Genomic DNA, 18,289 nt, shown 5'->3' with positions numbered 1-18,289 from the left:
GGGTCGTTATTTTACTTTGAGCAATGAGTGCCCAGTCGTCTGCGTATCCAAGCATTAGGGAAGAAATGTTCGGCATGTCGCCAATGTAGACATTAAACAATATTGGCGCCAGAACAGATCCCTGAGGGACCCCATTCTTCAGTTTCCTGACTTTGCTCGTGGTGTCTCCAAGGGCGACGTAGAATTGTCTTACCCCTAAGATTGAAGAGAACAACTTTAAGGCCTTTTTGCATCTTATGATTTTTGCAAGTTTGAGCATTACCCCTTCGCATCAGACCGTATCGTACGTCGCTGATAGGTCTACAAATACAGCACCAATTTGCTGTTTCCTTTCGTACCCTTCATCAATGTGCTCTGTAAGGGCAATGGCCTGCTCCGTGGTGCACTCCCCCCCATTCCTGAAGCCCGCCTGCTTGGGTGGCTGGGCAGCTCTAGGACCGGCCTCCATCGGTTCAGTAGTGCACGCTCCAAAAGTTTGTGTAGGCAGCTCAGAAGTGCTATGGGTTTATAACTGTCAGCCTAACACCTCCTTTGAGCATTGAAGTGTCCTCTCGCTGGCCACGTAAGCCTGAGATTTGGAATCGATAAGATTGCGCTCCTGAGTAAAGAAGGGTCTTATGTAGTTGGAGAATGTCAACGCTATGGACGCCCAGTAGCTTTGATTAAAGCTCAGTTTTGACCACACTCTGACTCTGGATGTGGAGGGACGATATGTGCGTCTGATCGCTGACCCCGACATCGCAATTTCCAGCTAAAGATATGTTGGGACGCTCGCTTATTTCTCGCGGTAGTATTTGGCTAGACGACCGACGCCTTGCCATGGAGTTTCGTTTCTGGGCTTTATCATGATGCTCTTGTAGGGGCGGAATTATTTCTTTGCCTTCGATATGCCTCAAGCACCCCCATCAACGACAAGGTACGTGTTCCATTGGGTGTGCATATGATGGCATAACTATTTTAGTAGCATGATATATATATATATATATATATATATATATATATAGGTAGATTATTGGCATTACGGATGGTCTTTAATGATGATCTCCGCACATTTAGAGTAGAAAACAAGATGCCATCACTCTGAAACCAGAAGATACATTACACTAGAATGTATCCAGTCCTTCTGAAGAGTGGTTTTACTCTTTCAATGAGATTGGAACCAGTTTGTTGACATTGCACTTTTGTTTCCATTTGACAGTCTATAACAATAACAAAGAGCCAAGTAACGTCTTCTTCATTCATTCTATTGATGGGATGAGAATAAGTAAAACGCTCACAACACCTGCCTCCCAGATGAAACAGCAACAAACATTCACAAGTTCATAGATAGTGAGAATTACTCACAAACATGGATGGCAAAATACAATAATAAAGGCCTGAGTGACGTCAACTTTGTTCTATCTATAGATAATAAGCGCTTGGCTAAGAAGCTCACAACATTGCCATCCGGAAGTATAACGGACCAACACACAAAATTCTGTGTAAACATGAATTTTTATAGTCTGGATAATACAGTTAAGTGAGAATTATTCATAAACGTGGATGGCAAAAGACAATATCAAAGACCCCAATGACGTCAACTCCATTCTATCTATAATGAAAAAAACTCACCTGAATAGAGACGAGAAATCCTGCAATGATGAGCTGTGATCGTGGGCTTATAAAACGAGGCCGTCTGTTATTTTGTGTACCGCTCTTAAAAATGCGATAAATTCTTATAGTTTTGATTAGCAGAGATGCGTGTAGGCAAGTGAAAGTCATAGAAAACATGACGTAGATAGCGCCGCACGTCTCATCTGTAGGTTTTGTCTGTAATAATAACGTTGTGAGGTAACCAACAAAAATAGCAAATAACTTTAGAAAGCTGAGCTCTCTACTTCCAGCTTTGACGACTCTCTCGTTGTGGTATAAAATGTACCCAGTAAAGGTGATGATGGTGATTATTAGAACAAAAATGGCGAGACAGATAAGTATGATTGACAGATTGTCAGAAGGTTTCGGATAGGTTAAGGGTATTGGTGAACAATTTCTGTAGCCTGTAGACTCGTCAGGCCATTCAAATTCAGGACATTCCTCACAACTCGTGTTTCCGGCTGAGATACGCTCGTTTTTTCTACACCTTCGACATTCCCAGCAACAATGCAGTTCCTTTTCTATTTTGTATTCAGATATCAAACATGGCCGACTGCAAACTGATTCTGGTACTTCTATCAATATCGAAGAGGATGCATTGTTCCAAGGCACGATACGTGGTTCCCTGTTTAGATGCGACCATGATATTCCTTCTGTATTTATCCAACAGTTTGACGTTTCACATAATCCGATAGGATCTTCACGGATAAGCGTGTGGTTTTCCTGGATAATTTGATTAATAAAATACATTCTCTGAACTTGGTTATTCTCGTCGAATTTTATTTCTCCTGAGAATCCTTCAAAACTGACATTTTTCAAATATTCACGAAGAAGTTCTCCAGTGATACAAGCCCTGGCCTGGGCACCGCGGGCATTAGGACATCTCTCCAACAACAGATTGTGAGCAGCGTGGGCAATTGTTAAAACCAAATCAAATGTCAGAGCTATGTTAGAAGGACGAGAGGTGACTAGGTTATCCCATTCTTTGAGCTTTTCATCACAAAATCTTTTATTGATTGGACACTGGAAGATATCAGTCCAAATATCACGCAGCCATGGATTATCGGAGTTTATCAAAGGTCGTTCACGTAAAGTTGTTACATGCTTTGTACCAGGAGTCATAAACAAAGTGAATGTAAATGAACCAGCAGCCAGAGTATTGTTTATGACATCGAATTCAAAATGTCCATTCAATCTATACATATCTACAAAATGCCAAACAAAGTGTCCAGTAGCGTTCTTATCGGCTGCGGCCTGCAACAATTGATAAAACTCTGATTTGCTGACAAATGCAACGATCACTCTTGCTGTGTTATCAACTAACAGATTTGAAATTATTTCACCATAATCTGGCATAAAATGGGCTATTCTTTGTTTTGAAGCGATGCAAATTCCGTATTTGTTTGCACGATACAGAAAATCATCTACGACCCCTGCGAACGGCGCCGGGGTGTACACAACGGATATAAATGACCATTCCATATCACGAATAAACCGCAGCACAGCATCAACAATTTTTACGTCAGAAGGGACAATTTTAAAAAAATAGGGATGTTGACCTTTGATGAAAAGCTCGGACGGGGAATCAAAATCTACAAGAGGAATGTGAGCCGTTTCGTATAGTTTGGCTATAGAACGAATCATAATATTATCACTATAAGGCGGCGATAAAACTGCGATGACGTTATGGCGTTTCTGCCGAGAATTTTTAATCACGCCACCATTACTCACTCCTCCAGTGTGAGGTAGAAAATAGAGAGATTGTGCAAGAGCTATTTTGGTACTTGAACACATGTCACGCATAATGAAACCTAAAGTAAGATTAGGAAGGAGTGACTTGTTATTGTTTACAAAATCTACAGCAGATGCTATTGCTTCAGCGTGGATCATATTTCCTAGAGAATTTTCAAGCTCAGCACACGTGTCACCTCCAATGATATTTGAACTTCTAAAGTCAACGAATGCACCAATGTTTATATCACCAATTACACTGTGGGTTTCATCACTTATTCCTGGCATGAAATAAAATGGTTTTTGAGTTGTATAGTTTGATGCCGACGTAGTATTAGCAAACAACACGAGAGGAGAGAACACTCCAAACAGAAGATGTAAATTCCTCATTAGTTTAACACAGAACGAATAAACGCTGACGGAACGAATTCCATCAGCCGTAGAAACAAAAAAATTGGCCATAATATCTTTAAATAAAAGCAAGGCTTATTTATGTATGTGCACGCGTTGACGTGGATATCTTCACAACCTTCTAATAGATTTTAATGCTATTTGGCTCGATCACTCGAATTGTTAGTTACATTTAGCCGATTTTTTTTGCACACGGTTACGGTATCATACTTTAGAATTTTTCTTCTATACGGTATAGATAGTTCGAAGTTGACGTCACTCGGGTCTTTGTTTTTTGCCATCCGCGTTTATGAGTAATTTTCACTAAACTGTATTAACCAGACTAAACGTTTAAGGTTACACATAGTTTTGTGTGTTGATCCGTTATACTTCCGGATGGCAATGTTGTGAGCTCCTTTGCCAAGTGCATACTATCAATACACAGGAGTTTCCACTTCACGAGATTCATGTGCACTACTCACTATTATTACCATCTTGAGTTCAAAATGACACAGCAAAATGTAAATTTTGTACACACTTGACATAAATAATTCTTACAATTTAATATTTGAAAGCCAGAGGCGTAGCTTACCGTTGTGAATTCTACATTGATAAAAACTGATTAAAAAATATGGATTAAACATGCATAATTATCACAAAGGAAAATTTACAAGTATGTCTACAGAGAGGCGAAGCGCGGAATTCTTTTTCATGGCATGCGGCAAATAGGAGTTTGGCTTACAACCAGGAACTCAAAGTGGAGAGGTCAAATTAATAAATGTTTATGTCATCTTAATTATGCATCTCTTGTATTTGAAAACTACGGTTCCTTTGAAAGGTTACACTGTACAACACTGACATGAATTCTGGTGTTAAAAAAGTTTACATTCAGTGATATTTCACATTAAAACAGTCAAAGCGCCCCCTCCCCCTTCCAGCGAACATATAATTTCAAGAATGGCGAACACGTAGCGTAATCGATAGGTGACCAGTGGGATTTCGCGATGACATGTCTTGTTCGACCTGTATGAGATGTCTTGCTCAACAGTTGGTCGGGTGTTATGACTTTGTGAAAGGAATTTCTGCTTGTCCTGTCCGAGACGGGCGTAAAAATTTGAAGATTCGCCTGTACTTTAACACTTATGTCTTTGTCCAAAAATCTATAAGCACCTAATGCGCTGCTTCATCGGTTATCAAAATTCGTAATGTCACTTAAAATATAAGCCCACATTATTGTTATAATAATAATAATAATAATAATAATAATAATAATAATAATAATAATAATAGTAATAATGATATTAATAATAATAATAACAATAATAATAATAATACTGATAATAATAATACTAATGATAATAATAATAATAATAATAATAATAATAATAATAATAATAATAATAATAATAGTAATAATAATAATAATCATCATCATCATAATAATAATAACAATAATAATAATAATACTGATAATAATAATAATAATGATAATAATAATAATAATAATAATAATAATAATAATAATAGTAATAATAATAATAATAACAATAATAATAATAATAATAATACTGATAAATAATAATAATAATAATAATAATAATAATAATAATAGTAGTAGTAGTAATAATAATGATAATAATAATAATAATAATAATAATAATAATAATAATAATAATAATAATAATGAATAATAATAATAATAATAATAATAATAATAATAATAATAATAATATTAATAATAATAATAACAATAATAATAATACTGATAATAATAATAATAATGATAATAATAATAATAATAATAATAATAATAATAATAATAATAATAAAATAATAATAATAAATAATAATAATAATATACAGCTTGTGTACTGCATAATCACGCTAGGTATTATTAATTTTTGTTTAGAGTTCATACATAGATAATATATTGATGGTATTCGTTAAGCTAAATTACTTGTTCTGCCATCCACATCAATAGAACCAACAGAAAAAACTATTTGTAACATTTTGAAATACGATAACGCGAAAGAAAAAGGCTTCAATAGTCGTGACGTCATTTCCCTCGTAATGACGCATAGTAACTTAGCAACTGGTTCTAAACAATCGGAACAATGGTGGACGCCCTTATGAAATACTTCCCCAACGAGCATAAAAGCGTATCCAGAGGAGAAAAACATTATAAATCTGATCATGTTTTGACTTTTGTACATTCTGACCAGGCAGCATGAAGAATGAAAAGTACCGATTTTCTTTGTTAAGAACCAAGCTGCTCGTTGCTGGGCGGACGTGATATCAGGCTATTGAATCCAATTCGTGAGAACTAATCAACCAACAGGCCGTCTGCAAACAATAACAAAGATCAGAGAGATATCAACTTTATATATTCTAGTTATATTTTACACACGTTTTACTTTTCCAAACTATAGATAGTATGCGCTTGGCTAAGAAGCTCATAAAATTTCCATCCGGAAGTAAAACGGACCAACAGACAAAACTGTGTATATCCATGAACGTTTATAGATAGTTCGAAGATGACGCCACTCAGGTCTTTGTTTTTGTTTTTTGCCATCCGCGTTTATGAGCAGTGCTTACTGAACTGTATTAACCTGACTATAAAAGTTCGCGGATACACACAGTTTTTTGTGTTGGTCCGTTATACTTCCGAATGGCAATGTTATGAGCTTCTTAGCCAAGCGCATACTATCTATAGTCAGGTTAATACAGTTCAGTGAGCATTTCTCATAATCGCGGATGGCAAAAAAAAAAAAACAATAACAAAGACCTGAGTGACGTCAACTTCGAACTATCTATAAATCCAATTTCTGGCTTCTCGCTCATCGTCTTTAAATTATCTCGCACGTTTTATATATGATGTTGTGAGCGTTTTGTCTTCTTTGCGGAAAATATGGTCCCTATATATATTTTTTTTCTATTGCTTTCAGCAGCTCGAACATTTTAACGGCAATGAATGATAGCGGAAATTTAACAAGTGCTAAAATCAGAAAGCAAACACAAGTTATCCAGTATTTGCCTTATCATTTTAATTGTGAGTATTGAGGATTTTTTTTACATGTTGCTTAAAAGCTTTTAAATAACAACGTGAAAGACAGCTTGATAGAGATGTAAATAGTGTAAAGCACGCTGTTTACAGAAATAACTGCTTTCATCGGCTCACAACTGTTGATCCGTGCGATAGTCGTGGTTTTATGAAAACCCCGCAATTTTCATGAGTAATACGTTATTTGTTTACATGCCCGTCGAGCAGGGTTTTCATAGCAACGGTGTAATTACTGTTCAACTGCGGCTATGTGGTCTAGTGGTATGATACCCGCTTTCGGATCGAAAGGTCCTAGGTTCGAGCCTCGCTCGGAGCATAGTTGAGTCCTTGGAAAAGACTCTTTACTCACATTCTCTCAGTGTACTCAGGTGGAAAATGAGTACCTGGCCGTTAACAGCGTTGTCTTTGTTCGAAACATTGTAATGTCGCCAAACAGGCGTCATGTCCCGTCCTAATTGTTAAATGTTACCTTTGACCAGGGACCCCCTTCAAAGCGCTTTGAGCACATTTTGTGGATATTGCGTTATATAATAGCTCCATTAAAAAGAAAAAATACTGAACAAAAATTTAAATATCCAGTAGTAAAATACTGAAAATTAGGACGATGTTATCGATTCATCTTGTCATCAGACAATTTGATAAATGAAAAGTAATAATAGTGAAAATATGTAAATTTGATTAATTTAGAAAGCGAGATCTAGGCATTTTCTATGGTATTTTCTTTAAATAATATTATTAGTCAAAGTGATACTAGGCTGCTAGAAGTTGTGGACTGTAAAAAGTAATAAATAATACTGTAAAGACCAGCTTTATAAACTTCTTCATCCAACAACCCCCCCCCCCTCCCCAAAAAACCCCCCAACCCCCTCCCCCCCAAAAAAAAACAAACAAAAAAAACAAACAAAAAAAAACAAAAACAAAACAAACCCCAATGAAAACATAAATACATTATTTAAAACATGCACACACACACACACACACACACACACACACACACACACATATATATATATATATATATATATATCAGATTGTCATAATAATAAAGGTAAAAATGTGTGTGTGTATTTGTGTGTGTTGTGTGCGCAAGGGAAGAGAGAGAGAGAGAGAGAGAGAGAGAGAGAGAGAGAGAGAGAGAGAGAGAGAGAGAGAGAGAGAGAATGAGATGAAGTAATGAGATCAAAACTATATATATCTCAAGAATAAAGTAGGGGGGGGGGAGCGGGGGGGGGGGGGTTATTGAAGAATACTAGACGGCGATAGTGTTATTATTTGTCCCATACCTCCCCTATTGGTGATACCACCTTATGATTCAATATGTAACCTATTCAGTTTTAGGTACTTAATGAAAACCTAAATATTGTGACGTAACGCCTTCTACTTTTTTGGCGAAGGGGCAGCGTGGCTCAGCGGTACCGTCTTTGCTTCGTACTCAAAAGGTAACGAGTTCGATCACCCGCCACTGCGTTGTGTGGCCTTGAGCAAGTCACCTAGTCCTAGCTCAATTTGCGGCGCTGCACTGCGGCTGACGCCTGGTTATTCCAGTATTCCCCTGGAATAGACCCTAAAGACAAATTACCCCTTGGGGATGAATAAAGGGAATTTTATTTTTGAAAAAAAATAATGAATAGGATACATAATGAATCATAAGATTGCATAACTATTCTCATAGCAGGATTTAAAGGCAGATTATTAGGATTGCAGACATTATAAGAGCGAGGATGGATGATCTTTATTGACAACCGGCATATTATATTATATAGAAAATAAGATGCCATCACTCTGAAACCTGATGGTATGCATTCAGTCCCCCGGATGAGTGGTTTTACACTGTCATTGAGATAGGAACCAGTCTGTGGCGTGGCATGCTTACAGTATAAGGTGGTGCCAGATTCTGAAGAAAATGACTGAAAACATGCTATATTTGTAAATACAAAAGAATTTTTTTTTAATTAAAGAAAATACTAAAATAAGTGAGAGGCGGAATATACCATTTCTCAGTTTTATTTTTAAAAATGCTGTAATCCATTTTTAAAAGATGGATGCGGTGCCAGGCACCAAATCAACCAATATAGCCACGCCCCTGGAACCAGTTGTTTTTTTTTTCTTTCTTCCCTATCATCAGACTAACAACGTTAAAGGTTACACAATGTTGTGTGTGTTGATGCAATACTTAAGGTGGGTTGAGATAGAGAGCGTTTTTTTTTCTTCCCTTTTTACTTAACAGATACCTTCGACAGTTATACTGGCTAAGGTGTTATATTCCCGTCTTCTACAAGTTTATAAGTGGCAAAGGCGTAACTCTCACATTTCTGCTCATATCAAACAATTTTTTTTTAAATTGAGCTTTTATATAGCGCAATATCCACTAAATGTGCTCAAAGCGCTTTACAAGAGGTCCCTGGTCAACAGCAACACTTAACATGTAGTACGGGACAAAACGCTTGTTAGGCGATATTACAATTTTTTTTCGGACAGAGACAACGCTGTTAACGGCCAGGTACTCATTTTACACCTGAGTACGGCGTGAGAGAATGTGAGTAAAGAACCTTTTCCAAGGGCTCAACTATGCGCCGAGCGCGAGGCTCGAACCCAGGACCTTCCGATCCGAAAGCGAGTGTCATACCACTAGACCACATAGCCGCACTTTTTAGCATCAAGCTTATCAAGACATGATAACAGTTTGAACCAGATGGATGCAAATGTGAAATTTTGTTTTAGATTATGTTTTATTCAGTTAGAGGAGTGAAGATTCTTAAAGTGCGAAAAAAAAGCAGAGAGAAAAAAAGTGCTTCAAAATCACGAGACCCATGGAGCAGGCGTTTAAAAAACAAAAGAGAACTAGAGCATTTATATAGAGCAATATCCACTAAACGTGCTCAAAAGCGCTTTAAAAGGGTCCCTGACCAACAGCAACACTTAACATGTAGAACGAGACATGACGCCTGGTAGGCGAAATGACATTTTTTTTCGGCCAAGGTATTCATTTTACACCTGAGTACTGCGTGAGAGAATGTGAGTAAAGAGCCTTTTCCAAGGGCTCAATTATGCACAGAGCGATACTCGAACCCAGGACCTTCCAATCCGAAAGCAAATGTCATGCTGCCACTAGACCACATAACCTTTTAATCCAATTTCTATAATAATAATAATAATAATAATAATAATAATAATAATAATAATAATAATAATAATAATAATAATAATGATAATATAATAATAATAATAATAATAATAATAATAATAATAATAATAATATAATGATAATAACAATAATAATGTAATAATAATAACAATAATAATAATAATAATAATAATAATAATAATGATGATGATGATAATAATAATAATAATAATAATAATAATAATAATAATAATAATAATAATAATAATAATAATAATAATAATAATAATAATAATAATAATAGATCTTTATTGTCCATAAATATGGCAATTTGTCATTTAGTTACATTTGTTATAACGTTAAATGATAACTGTAACATTGAACAGATATTTCACTCCTACTTATTCTCTCTCTCTCTCTCTCTCTCTCTCTCTCTCTCTCTCTCTCTCTCACTCTCTCTCTCTCTGGACACGGCACCCCATTCCAAACTTTTTTTAAAAGGTGACTTCAAGAGTGTTGATGTTTTGTAGATTTTTCTGCCTTATTAATTATTTTATTTTGGCGTCTAAATCAGCCCAACGTAATACCGTTTTGAGAGGTTTGTCATAAATTATTCCCCTTCTGTTGTTATTGTAAAGAAATTGATTCATGGCAAAAGGTATGCAACTCAGAGTAGTGACGACCAGGATGTATTTATTATTGTCGTTTATCTCCCTTCAATTCAACGTAATACCGGTTTGAGAGCAATGAAACAAATAAACCGACCATCAAAAATTATAATAAAAAGTTTAAATTAAAGGAACACACACAAACACACACACACACACACACGCACACACACACACAAAGCACACTTATAGATTCTATCTCACTCTCCCTCTTTCTCTCACTCTCTCTCTCTCACTTTCTCTCTCACTCTCTCTCCCTCCCTCTCACTCATTCTCACTCTCTCTCCCGCTTTCACTCTCTCTCCCTCTCTCTCCCTCTCTCTCCCTCTCTCTCTCACTAACTCTCTCTCCCCCCCCACACCCACTATCTCTCTCCCTCTCTCACTTACTCTCTCACTCACTCATTCACTCTCTCTCACTCACTCACTCATTCTCACTCTCTCACTCATTCACTCATTCTCACTCTCTCACTCACTCATTCTTTCTCTCTCACTCACTCGCTCTCTCTCTCTCACTCACTCACTCACTCTCACTCAATCTCTCCTCTTACCTCTCTCTCTCTCACTCGTTCACTCCCTCTCTCTCTCTCACTCTCTCCCTCACTCTCTCTCTCTCACTCTCTCTCCCTACATCTCTCCCTAAAACCGTTTTGATACGGCGAGTCACTCTTGCCGCCGAATCTGTCCTTAAACTTGATTGAACACATTAGCGGAGACCTTTCGTGCTGTGGATTAGATACAGAAATCCAGAGGATTGTGAATATCAGCTTAGTGAATCCCTCCATGATTGACGATTGGCTTAACATAATACGTCTGTGTACAATTCGCCATTTTGTACGATCGATGGGAGTCCCAATCGGACGTATTAATTGGATTCAATAATCTGATGTCACTTCGCCCAGCAACGGCCAGCATCGTGGTTCAAAACAATGAATTCAGCATGAAGAATAAAAAGTACCTATTTTCTTTGTTTAGAACCAAGCTGCTCGTTGCTGGGCGGGCGTGACATCAGATTATTGAATCCTATTGCAGTCAAGAAAATATCTCGACTTCTCTTTGCGTGAGAAGTGAGTGTTATACCAACTGATTTATCGGGACCTTGAACAACTATTATTATACCACCCCTTTCATCTTTGTTCTTATTAAAATAGTAGTAGTAGTAGGCATCTTTCCGTCTCAAGAGACGATGGTTTGCGCCCTGTATGGCTTTAGTCTCATCAGTCTTGTTGAGAGCAACGACGGGTGTGACTCAGCAGACCAATCCTTGCATGGCAGTCTCTACCGCAGTTGTTGCACACATAGTTTGACTGTGTGTTTGGTATTTGGATCTGCTGCCTCTCTTAAAATACGGACAAGATAACTAGTGATAGGATGACAGATTGATAATATGGTGGGCAAACAAATAATTCATTGTGTTATAGATAGTATGCGCTTGGCTAAGAAGCTCACAGCATTGCCATCCGGAAATAATATAACGGACCAACACACAAAACTATGTGTAATCTTGAACGTTTATAGTCTGGTTAATACAGTTTAGTGAGAATACTCACTCATAAACGCGGATTGCAAAAAAACAAAAAAAAAAAACAAACAATAACAAAGACCTGAGTGATGTCGACTTCATTCTATCAATAGATACTCCATTCAATATGCTTCAACAGTCATAACGTCACTTCCCTCGTAATGACGCATGGTAATTTAGTAACTGGCTCTAAATTATCGGAACAATGGCGGACGCCCTTATGAAATATTTCTCCGTTGAGCATAAAAGCGTATCCAGTGGAAAAAAAAATACAATAAATCTGATCATGTTTTGACTTTTACACATTCTGATCACAAGTCGTATGAAAAGTTCTAGACAGCATGAAGAATAAAAAATACAGATTTTCTTTGTTTAGAACCACGATGGCCGCCGTTGCTGGGCGACCTGACATCAGACTATTGAATTCAATTGTACCATTTGCATTCTTAGCCAGGCAACTGTCGTACTATCGAAAAACTCGTATTTAAAATTTTAGACAGAAAACTCGTCCTTCAAATTATATCGATCGATTTAAATGACCCCCATCTTGGGAAAAGCTCATAAACATGGAACTTCGCGAAGCCCCAAGTTTCAGAATTTTTGTCAAGTGAGGGTCATTTAAATCGATTGATATTTGAAGAACGAGTTTTCTGGCCAAATTTTTAAATACATGTTTTTTTTTCCAGAGTACGAAGTTAAATGGTTACATTTTCTTAGATATGAAGGTAAGGTGTTATAATACGATTTCTAACCGAAATTGGTAACTTATTGACCTCTTGGAATGACCTCGTAAATTCGATCCTTTGACTTTCTTGCAAATTGTAATATTATATTATACTATACATACTAAAATTTTATTGTAATATATTATACTATAAATAATCATTATATTATAAATGGTACAAAATAGAGTTCTGCAAGGAGAATAACTAATAAAAACCCACACAACAAAAATAGCGTAACAAAATTCGCAGAAAGCTTAGGTCTGGAAAAAATGTAACATCGTCGCGAAAGAAATATGATATGTACCTTCCAAAAAATTAATACAGGCAACACCAGCTTTAAACTCCCCAACGACATTAAACCCCCCCAAAAACCCACCCCCCCCCCCCAAAAAAAAAAAAAAAAAAAAAAAAGAAAACAACAAAAAACAGACTAACAAGAGGACACGACAACAACTCTTAATGGGCATGATCTATATTAACTTTCCATGTGCTTGAGGTCATTGGTCACATTGCAAAATGTGCTCAAAGTGACCTACCCACATAGTGAAAAGTGTTCACAGATTTTGAACTATCTAACATCACGATTGGTCATTGTGTTTAGCTTGACACATGGGTCATAAACAAAGCAGCGTGTTTACACTTGTTCAGAAATGTCCAATCGTTGGACAGCAACAAATCACGTGATTGATGACTCGGTTGGACGAAAACATGAATATAGATCGCTCCCATTCAAACATCAAGAACAGACACCCGCCTACACTCTTTCTTTCCCTCTGCCGTTCGTTTATGGAATGAACTCCCTCAGGAGTTGATAGAAACTAAAAGCAATAAAGAATTTGACAGGGTCTTGGAAGAGTGGAAAAATATCAAATAATGAAATTATCATCACAGCTTGAATAATATGCGTGTGAGTTTGTGTGTGTGTGTGTGTGTGTTTATGTGTGTGTTTGTATGAAAAGGACGAATAACAGTGATATACGTTTAGATAAAACACTCACAACATTAGCCAGCCTGAGATAAGGTATCACTTCAATAATTGTTGACTGATTAGGGAGCAGGCACTGGTGTGAGATAAAGATTAGAAAAATTGTATTATGAATAATAGTGTGTGAGTTTGTGTGTGTGTGTGTGTGTGTGTGTTTGTGTGTGTGTGCGCGTGTGTGTATATTGTGAAATTCGTAAATGTGAATACGACCACGAAGAAGTGATTTTTCTCACTAAATTCTCTCAGTTATAAACTGTTCTGTTATTTGTACGATTGAAAAAGCGGGAAGAAATGGTGTGTATTATATTTAAACACATACCATCAATAGATAGTATGCGCTTAGCTAAGCCGCTCACAACATTGCCATCCGGAAGTAAAACGAACCAACACACAAAACTCTGTGTAACCATGCACTTTTATAGTCTGGATAATACAGTTTAGTGAGAATTACTCATAAACGTGGATGGCAAAAAACAATAACGAAGACCCGATTGACGTCGATTTCATTCTATCTATACACAAATGCCATGTTCACCAACTTGACATGGAGCACCCACATACGAAAGGGGGAACCTTAAGTTTCATGTCTCCATATTTCAATTTTAGTCTCGCTTAAACTGAGCGAATTAGATTTGTGACCCATCGTCTCAAAACGGTATTAAGTCGAGATAATTAAGTTGCTAAAAATTGAATTTGTATTCAGAAATATCAGACTTGAGTTGAGTTTCAATGCTTTATAGAGGAGAATGAATATCCTATTTTAGAGTGCTAAACACCAGTTTAACTATAATTGAACTTTTTAGCATCTGGTCCATCCCGACATAATACCGTTTTGAGATGTTGGGTCACATTTTTTTTTTTTTTTTTTTTTTTTTTTTTTTTTTTTGTTTTGTTTTGTTTTGTTTTCAACTTCTTATAAGCTAATGTCATAATTCTAATCAATTTGACTTTTAAATTTACTTTTGTTTTTCATTTAGTTAATTCTGACAAAATACCACAGTGACCCAATGAATCTTATTTTTTTATCAAGCTTTGTTATGACGTAAGTGAAGTGTTTTGTTTTGCAGTGAGGAAAAGAGATAAAATACAGATAGAATCTGTGAAGAGTATCAAGAAGCAGGATATTGATATAGAGATAAAGGTGACGGTGATGTTGATGTTGTTGATAATCGTGATAATGATGGTGATGCTAATAATGATAATGAGAGAAGAAACAACTAAAAATAATAGTGATAATAATAATAATAATAGTGACGATAATAATAATAATAATAATAATAATAATAATAATAATAATAATAATAATAATAATAATAATAATAAAAATTGAGCTTTATATAGCGCAATATCCACTAAATGTGCTCAACGCGCTTTACAAGGGGTCCCTTGTCACAGCAACATTTAACATGTAGGACGGGGCATGCCGCCTGTTAGGCGATATTACAATTTTTCGGACAAATACAACGCTGTTAACGGCCAGGTACTCATTATACACATGAGTAAGGTGAGAGAATGTGAGTAAAGAGTCTTTTCCAAGAACTCAACTATGAACCGAGCGCGAGGCTCGAACCCAGGACCTTCCGATCCGAAAGCGAGTGTCATACCACTAGACCACATAGCCGCACAATAATAATAATAATAATAATAATAATAATAATAATAATAATAATAATAATAATAATAATATTAATAATAATAATAAAAGAAGAAGAACAAAAAGAAGAAGAAGAAGAAGAAGAAGAAGAAGAAGAAGAAGAAGAAGAAGAAGAAGAAGAAGAAGAAGAAGGAGGAGGAGGAGGAGGAGGAGGAGGAGGAGGAGGAGGGGAATGAGGAGGAGGAGGAGGAGGAGGAGGAGGAAGAGGAGAAGGAGGAGGAGGAGGAGGAATGAGGAGGAGGAAGAAGATGTAGAAGAAGAACATGTTTTGACATAGAATAAAGCAGATAGAGAAACATAATTTATCTTGAATCTATTACCCATGAACCATTGATTAATGTCCCTTAAACATACTGGTAAATGTGACCCCATCGTCTCAAATCGGGTTTTAACCGCTCCCATTTCGGTGTTGAAAGTGAAGTTATCTATAGATAGAATGCGCTTGGCCAAGGAGTTCACAACATTGCCATCCGGAAGTATAACGGACCAACACACACACTCTGTGTAACCATGAACTTTTATAGTCTGGTTAATACAGTTTAGTGAGAACAACTCACAAACGCGGATGGCAAAAACAATAACAAAGGCCTGAGTGACGTCATCTGCATACTATCTATAACTTATAGATAGTATGCACTTGGCTAAAAAGTTCACTACATTGCCATCCGGAATTATAACTGGCCAACACACAAAACTGTGTGTAATCATGATCGTTTATAGTCTGGTTAATACAATTAATTTAGTGAGAACTACTCATAAACGCGGATGGCAAAAAAAACAAAAAACAAAAAAAAAAAAAAACAATAACAAAGACCTGAGTGACGTCAAGTTCGAACTATCTATAGATAGTATGCAGATGACGTCACTCAGGCGTTTGTTATTGTTTTTGCCATCCGCGTTTGTGAGTTGTTCTCACTAAACTGTATTAACCAGACTATAAAAGTTCATGGTTACACAGAGTTTGTGTGTTGGTCCGTTATACTTCCGGATGGCAATGTTGTGAACTCCTTGGCCCAGCGCATTCTATCTATAGAGTGATATCGACGTGTTGCTCCTCTCATTTCCAGGTCTGATAATCTAAATTGTCTTGGACTCATTGTTGCAATGGAGATTCTCGCAAACCGACGCAAAAAACCGTCCAGTAGGAGTTGTGTGGCCAGCGGTACGGTCATTGCTTCGTACCCAAAAGGTACAGAGTTCGATCACCCGCCGCTGCACTGTGTGGCCTTGAGCAAGTCACCTCGCCCTAGCTCAAATTGCGGTGCTACACTGCGGCTTACGCCTGGGATATTCCAATCTTCCCTTGGAATAAACCCTAGAAACAAATTTCCCCTATGGGATGAATAAAGGGAATTTCTATTTTAAAAAAAAATTACATCAATTTTAAAACAATCCAAACTATTCCGAAATATCAACTTCCGCTTAAAGCCATCCACAGTCTTCAACAACATCAGAGACTTAAAAAATAAAAATAAAATTGAGCTTTATATAGCGCAATACCCACTTAATGTGCTCAAAACGCTTTACAAGGGGTCCCTGGTCAATAGCAACATTTAACATGTAGGACGGGACATGACGCCTCTTAGGCGATATTACAATTTTTCGGACAAAGACAACGCTGTTAACGACCAGGTACTCATTTTACACCCGAGTACGGTGAGAGAATGTAAGTAAAGAGCCTTTTCCATGGACTCAACTATGCGCCAAGCGCGAGGCTCGAACCCAGGACCTTCCGATCCGAAAGCGAGTGTCATACCACTAGACCACATAGCCGCACAAAGAGACAAAAATGGAGATTCCTCTGCAAGGCCGGTGAGGCTACCAAGTCGGTCGACTATGCCAGCGAACAGCTTTTATGCCAAATAAGTCAATCGGCGGACAAGGTCCCGATAAAGACAAATAATAATAATGTCAGAATCGAACCAAATTCTTCGCGTAGCAGTTAACAGTTAAGATGGTGTATCAACTGACAAACAAGGCTCAAAGCATTAGACATGGTTTTGCTCAAAACCAAAATACGAAATAGTCTTCAAAAGTCATGACGTCACTTCCCTCGTAGTGACGCATAGTAACTTAGTAATGGCTCTAAACTATCGGAAGAATGGCGGACGCCTTATGAAATATTTCTCCGCCGAGCATAAAAGTGTATCCAGAGGAGAAAAACATTATAAATATGATCATGTGTTGACTTTTATATATTCTGACACAAGACATGTGAAAAGTTCAAGCCAGCATGAAGAATAAAAAGTACCGAGTTTTCTTTGCGCCGAGGCGAGGCTCGAACCCAGGACCTTCCTTTAGGGAAAGCGAATGTCATAACACAAGATCACATAGCCGCACAAACAAAGAGATAAATTGAGAGAGATAGAGTTAGAGATAGATAGATAGATATGTAGATAGATGGCGGGCCGTTGCTGGGCGACGTGACAGACATCAGCCTATTTAATCCCATTTCAAATCTCTTTGCCTACTGCGTCGATCTTTCGTGTGTGTGTTTTTTTTTTCATTATCATTTTCATTGACAACCTCACTGATAACAGAATAACACTCAAACGCTGTTATTTTCCAAGAAAAGATAATTCCAACATGTTGAATCCCTTCAACGGAGGCTTCTGTCATTTTATGGAAATTCTAGTTGAACTCATTGAATTCCTTTGAACGTCGAATAAAAAAGAGTTAAAAAACAAAAAAACAAACAAACACGAAGAATGAAGGGGAAAAAAAAAGAAAATAAGATTAATGTTTTTAAAGTACAGAAAGAACATGCTTATTTTTGATGCTGTCTGTAGCACAGCATG

The 18,289-nt window shown here is 36.9% G+C and overlaps 1 protein-coding gene across 1 annotated transcript; it reads right to left on the bottom strand.

Annotated features, from left to right (window-relative positions):
* Positions 1-514: 514 nt before the first annotated feature.
* LOC144980654 (metabotropic glutamate receptor 4-like) lies at positions 515-3,753 on the bottom strand. Its single transcript, XM_078928333.1, has 2 exons — positions 1,612-3,753; positions 515-598 (listed from the first exon to the last, which is right to left on the bottom strand). Exons 1-2 carry the CDS (start codon positions 3,751-3,753, stop codon positions 515-517), a joined length of 2,226 nt encoding a protein of 741 aa, XP_078784459.1.
* Positions 3,754-18,289: the final 14,536 nt, after the last annotated feature.

Source organism: Berghia stephanieae, chromosome 10 (assembly GCF_034508935.2).
Source record: "Berghia stephanieae isolate SIO BIC M18660-M18661 chromosome 10, UCSD_Bste_1.3, whole genome shotgun sequence".
NCBI classification, from domain to species: Eukaryota; Metazoa; Mollusca; class Gastropoda; order Nudibranchia; family Aeolidiidae; genus Berghia; species Berghia stephanieae.
This window is presented reverse-complemented; position numbering and strand designations above follow the sequence as displayed.